The following is a 6,000-nucleotide window of genomic DNA, read 5'->3' as shown; positions in this document are numbered from 1 at the left end:
CTGACCCCAGTGTGTAGTGCTCCCCTCCCTGTGTCCATGTGTTCTCATTGTTCAACACCCGCCTATGAGTGAGAACATGAGGTGTTTGATCTTCTGCTCTTCTGTTCATAGTATTTTTTATGGTTTTTCATACTATTTTTCTTGGTTTTTTTTGGAGACAGAGTCTTGCTCTTGTTGCCCAGACTGAAGTGTAGTGGCACAATCTCAGCTCACTGCAGCTGCCACCCTCTGGGCTCGAGCGAGTCTCTCACCTCAGCCTCTCGAGTAGCTGGGACTACAGGTGTGCCACCACGCCAGCTAATTTTTCTATTTTTAGTACAGATGGGGTCTCCCTGCATTGCTTAGGCTGGTCTTGAAATCCTGGGCAAAAGTGATCCGTTTGCCTCAGCCTTTCAGAGTGCTGGGATTGCAGGCATGAACCACAGTGCTCAGTTGATTTTTTTCAACCATTAAAAAATGTCAAAACTACTCTTAGTTCATGGGCTTTATCCAACAGGCAGTGGGTAAATTTGGTCCATAGGCTGCAGTTTCCTATCTCCTCAACTATTAGAAAGGATTGTTTCTAAGCAGGGAAGAACAGTCAATGAGAATTTTCCTATTCAATTTTGTCTTCATAGGGAGCACGGTCAAGTGGAGAAGACTATTAATAGTAAAAACTCCTCTATATTCTACAGGCTGAAGTCAATGGCATGACTTTGGTTGATGTTAGCCTGGCACAGAAATATTCAGCGTTTGCTCAGAGACCTGTCAGCAGAAAGGTGGCAGGCCTTGTGAGAAAAACAGGCTTTTCTGGACATGTTATCAATCAGAAATCAATAGCCTTTCAAGAGAAATAGGGAAATATGATTATTAAGACCTAGAAGTACCTTCCATATAATGAGAACCAAACCAGAACAAAATAAGAAAAACAAACAAACAAACAAACAAAACCCAAACTACTAAATCATGGTTTAATCACTTAATTTAAAATGTAAGTATGGCTTATAGACCCTAATTATACTCATATATGATTAATATAAGTAATGAGAACACTTCTGTCGTCAATGATCCCTGATAGGCAATGATGAATAGTCTCCTATGATCCTGAGCTAATTCAAGATGAACTTGTGCACCTTTTACTGTATCTTCTCAGGCTCTCCAGACCAACCATATCATCCACACCATCACTGATGAAATGGGAAATAATGATTCTGAGAGTGGATTTTTCCTCCTGAAGAAAGCAGCATTGCAAAGGCCAAAGTGCTACTTGGGTGGGGCTCCCAGCACCTGCTGGGCAGTGGTGTTGGTGTCAGTATAGGGACAGCACCGCTCTCTGCCTGGTGACTTACATAGTTGATCCGGAAGTGTCTGCAGGCCCAGTCGTCCCGCTCTTCCTCTGAAATCATCTCCACGGTGATGTCTCCGTAAGCTATAGGTTCTTCTGTGAATGGCCAGTAATGGTCACATTTCACCTGGAGCAAGGGCAAAACAATTTTTTTAAAACAGACTAGGGAAGAAATTAAGTCTGAGCTCACTTAGGGAACACAAAGGTATTCACCTCTGAAAAATTAGATAGGACCATTGCAAAGATGAAGCACAAAGCAAATACAATCAGTTTTGCTACATAGTGTGAATTCTTATCACATGACTTGGGTCAGTCTTATCGTACCTAACTGAAACAGAGTCGAGGGGTCAGAGGATAAAGTACTCAGAACGCTCCAGCTACTTGGGAGGCTGAGGCAGGAGAATCACTTGAACCTGGGAAGTGGAGGTTGCAGTGAGCCGAGATCCCACCACTGCACTCCAGCCTGGGTGACAAAGCGAGANAAAAAAAAAAAAAAAAAAAAAAAAAAAAAAAAAAAAAAAAAAAAAAAAAAAAAAGCACTCAGAACGCATAGCATTGCTCCAGGAATATAATTCTCTGTAAGCTCTGGTTGATAGCAACTGAAGCAACCTGCTGGGAGTCTGAGACTAGTTTTACCCACTGCCATCACTCACCAATCAGAGCTTGCCAGCTCCCCAAAACTTTACTAATGCTAATGAACTTTCCTGCAAAACAATATGCAATATTTATCCTTTTTAGAAGACTTCCAACCTTCTCTTTTTTCTCTGGACATTGCAAAGACCACTGGGTCTGTGTGTTTGCCCCCAAATTGCAATTCTTGCTTCCCGAATAAAATGTTTTAAATTTAGCGATTTGTCTCTATGTTTCATTTGACTGAAAACAGCAAGCACTTCATCAATGGCAGTGGCTGGGGCAGGTTTTGCTGCTAAGCAGGAACAGCTTCAGTAAGCACATACCCTCCTCTTCTCATTACACTGAGTGAGCATGACAATCATCTGAGACTTTTGTTGCAGGACCATCTTCCAGAAGTCATTTCTGGTTTCAGGCAGTGGCCCCTGGGTGGCAATATACTCCTGGGGTGAGTTGTAGCCCTGAAAGATAAGTGACAAAATTATCACCTAACCAGCTACTGTCAACACCAAATGCTGCTCCACACCTATGGGAAAAAACTGAAAATTTACTGGTGATAAAATTGGTAAAGGATCAGGTGCTTATGTAACGTTTTCTCTTTTTTGCATCAAAGAGGCTATCGGAGTAACTGACCATAATTAGTCTGTGCGATTTTAAGCACTGTTCTTCAGAAGACTATAAAAATCACATGCACACCTTTTTATGACAGTAATGACTATCTTTGTATTTTAAGAGTGCAGGTGCTCGGGTGGAACCCTTTGAATTTGGCTGCTGAAACTGAAATTTAAACACAAGAAAGGTGATCTTTAGCCTTTGTACTTTCCCTTTCACTGGTCCTTTATAAAGAAATAGGAACATTACTGATCTATGGGCTTTTTTTTCCTGTTCTTTATTATGAAATGGAGTAATGCAAACCTTTTAGAATTCGATTGCTGGGTTGGGAATGGCTGCTTTCTTTTGAACTGTTTGACATGTCCATATAGCTCTGCAGTCTTTCTGTGGCTGGGTTAGCATTGGGGTGCCTGATTCTTTTCTACTTACAGGAATATAGTTGGCATTGATGTAGTCTGCACCTTCCTCTTCGTGCATGGAGATTAATCTCACACGGCTGAAGTCATCTATAGAGAATAAGGAGAAAAAAATATTAAAATTCAGGATGGAAAAAAGAATTATTTTGGCCTTCTCTACCCAATATAAATTTAAATCAGTCAGTGACAGAGTAATAATTTTTAGCCTGATATTTTAGCCATTTTTTAACCTTAGTTTGTTGTTTAAATAAATGAGCATCTTCCAACCACTGTTTTTTTTTTTCACCACCAGCTGTCTTGTCCTTGAAAGAATTGTTCCCAGGATTGTTTAGGGGTCATGCAGAATATTTACAGGAACTAAAATATCTGTGAGATTGATTGGACAGCTATAGTATGTAGCCTAAACACACGATTTTCATTTCACCTAGAGATATACAGAGAGTTCACTACTTTGGGGAGACCTAGAGAAGAGAAGAAGCACAGGTTTCTTTTGTAGGTGGACATTAAATGAAAGAAGTAATTTCTGAACTGTGTAGTTGCTACTGGATAACATTGGTTTCAAGTTACTAACGGCAGTTTCAGCAACCAGGGCTCACAGAGAATTATATTCTCTAATTTCATCTATATCTGATTTCATCAAGACGCCATAACAAGAGGAGACTTCTCTTTCTAGAGCTTTTCCAGCCTTCCTCTTCTCACTGTGCCCAGCTCCCAAGAGTGTAGCAGAGAGAAAAGTGAAATCTATACTGGCATATATTTTAATAGTCTTGTAAGTACTTTACATTACCTTTTCTTCCTGAATGTTGCTTTTTATTACAAAATGCTAAGCAACTATATAACTTGTCAGAAGTTAGAGAAGGCATTTCAATACATTGCATTGCCATTCAATTTGCCTCTTTCTGTTATCAATGAATTGGTTGAAAATATTTTATGAGAGTACACATTATCCAAGGGCCAATTTGACTATGACCCTTTAATCTGTAAAGGGCCAAATGGTCAGCCTTTTTGTTCAGATGCAATTCATTTAAAAGTACAATAATTAAATCCTTCTCCATATGGTAAGATCTAAAGACATCAAAATGAGATCAATGGAATCTCAGAGATGGCCTTGAGATCTGGACCACAACTGGGTGTGGTCAGAAATTGATTCATCTGCAATAACAGACTTTCAACCCTTAAAAGACATGAGTAGCATTGGCGCAATTGACCATCTTACATGGTAGGATGTTTGTGTAACGGTTTTTACATCGATTCAGTGGAAGATCTGCAGCAAAGTGTGGGATATCCAGTCCAATCAATTTCAACTCCTGTAAAGGACAGAGAATGGATTTGAGATTTCTATATAGGATGAATTGGATTATTGTTCACACTTGTTTCTTGCTCATAAGGCCTTTGCTATTTGACATTGCAGTAGCTCCCTTTTGAGGTGGAGTGTACTTCTCTACCCCGCTATTGTCAACTTGTTTTGGCCAATGATCTTAGACAGAAAACAAGTCCACTCAGTAGCTTTCAATGCACTTGCTTGTTTGGTTTGCCCTGTGTCTGCCACCTGTCATGAAAAGGACATGCCCAGGTGAAGCTGCTAGTCCCCGAATGAGGAGACCTGACTCTGACCCACAGTCTGAAGAGGAAATGCCCCCGCTGTTTCACAGACCTATGGGAGAGAAAATTAAATGTTATTGTAGACCACAGAGATTTTGAGGTTGTTTCTTTCTTTTTTTTTTTTTTTGAGATGGAGTCTCACTCTGTTGCACAGGCTGGAGTGCAGTGGCACAATCTCAGCTCATTGCAGCCTCTGCCTCCCAGATTTAAGCCATTCTTCTGCCTCAGCCTCCTGAGTAGCTGGGACTTCAGGTGCGTGCTGCCACGCCTGGCTAATTTTTGTATTTTTAGTAAAGATGTGGTTTCATCATGTTGGCCAGACTGGTCCGGATCTCCTGGCCCCATGATCCACCTGCCTTGGCCTCCCAAAGTGCTGGAATTACTGGCGTGAGCCACTGCGCCTGGCAGAGGCTGTTTCTTCTACAGCATTATTGTAGTAATAGCGATCTAATACAACACATAAATACCTTGGATAACTTAGTGGTCATTTGGAGAAGTAAGAACACTTCTCCACATGTATAACACTTAGGGTGGGAAAAATTTGAAAATAAAAATGTTTTTCAGATTTTTGGAGGAATAAGGTAACAAGTTTATGCAATTTGTGTAAATAGTTCATATTCTCTGAAGAAATCTAGGGGTTTTGTTTTGTTTTGTTTTGTTTTCTTGCAGGCAATGAGCCTTAGAGAAAGTAGTAAAAAAGAATGAGGAATGAGTAGGGAACAATCTCCATGTTACAAAATATAGGATTAACAGTCACTAAATGTCTGATAATGAAACCTCAAAAACAAAGATGGATCAGTAGTTGTTAGGGAATCCTTCAGTGAGAAAGAACATCCAAATGTCTGCCTGCATGTATTGGTACTCTTATAAACCTAATTTCAGAAAGTGCACAGAGAGGAAATTTTTATGTAAATAACTATCACAATTGAAAAATGGGATGTTATGGGAAAAGGGGAATTTCTATGTTGCTATGATATGTGTCTTATAGGAAACAAGGGGATTGTGGTCAGGCCATGTGTATTTCCTGGAGGCATCATTCACATTGTGGTCTATGTGAATGGTGTTCTCTGGAGTTGTACAACGCACAACCAATACAGTTGATTTAGTTATATTCCTGTACAATTTTTAGAAGAATGTTAGTAAACAGTGTATGTAACCATCTATAAGTGGGATTACCCATAGAGTGTGCATCTTTCTATAAGACTATTAAGTGAGGCAGAAATCACTTGTTATAAAGCATATTTTTATTTACAATTTTATGTAATTTATAAATTTTATTTACATTTATAGAATGTTAATATTGAGCACACGTTTTCCTCTTCATAATTTCTCCCAATTATTACTTCAAGGAATCATAAGCCGGAGGAATACTTCCCTGTGAGAAGAATTTTAGAGAGTCTTTAAATACTGTTGAAG

At 39.6% G+C, this 6,000-nt stretch overlaps 1 protein-coding gene across 2 annotated transcripts in view; it reads right to left on the bottom strand.

Annotated features, from left to right (window-relative positions):
* Positions 1-6,000, bottom strand: part of PTPRO (protein tyrosine phosphatase receptor type O) — a 276,527-nt gene that overhangs the window by 13,294 nt on the left and 257,233 nt on the right. For both annotated transcript variants that reach the window (XM_017528611.2, XM_017528620.2), the window contains 4 exons: positions 4,199-4,289; positions 2,996-3,072; positions 2,281-2,415; positions 1,329-1,451 (listed from right to left, as the gene is read on the bottom strand). In XM_017528611.2, coding sequence (XP_017384100.1) covers positions 1,329-1,451; positions 2,281-2,415; positions 2,996-3,072; positions 4,199-4,289 — 426 coding nt within the window. The remainder of the gene's footprint in view (positions 1-1,328; positions 1,452-2,280; positions 2,416-2,995; positions 3,073-4,198; positions 4,290-6,000) is intronic.

This window comes from Cebus imitator, unplaced genomic scaffold (assembly GCF_001604975.1).
Source record: "Cebus imitator isolate Cc_AM_T3 unplaced genomic scaffold, Cebus_imitator-1.0 Scaffold2, whole genome shotgun sequence".
Taxonomy (NCBI): domain Eukaryota; kingdom Metazoa; phylum Chordata; class Mammalia; order Primates; family Cebidae; genus Cebus; species Cebus imitator.
Note: the sequence above shows the minus strand (reverse complement) of the source record. Positions and strands in the feature narration are given on the sequence as shown.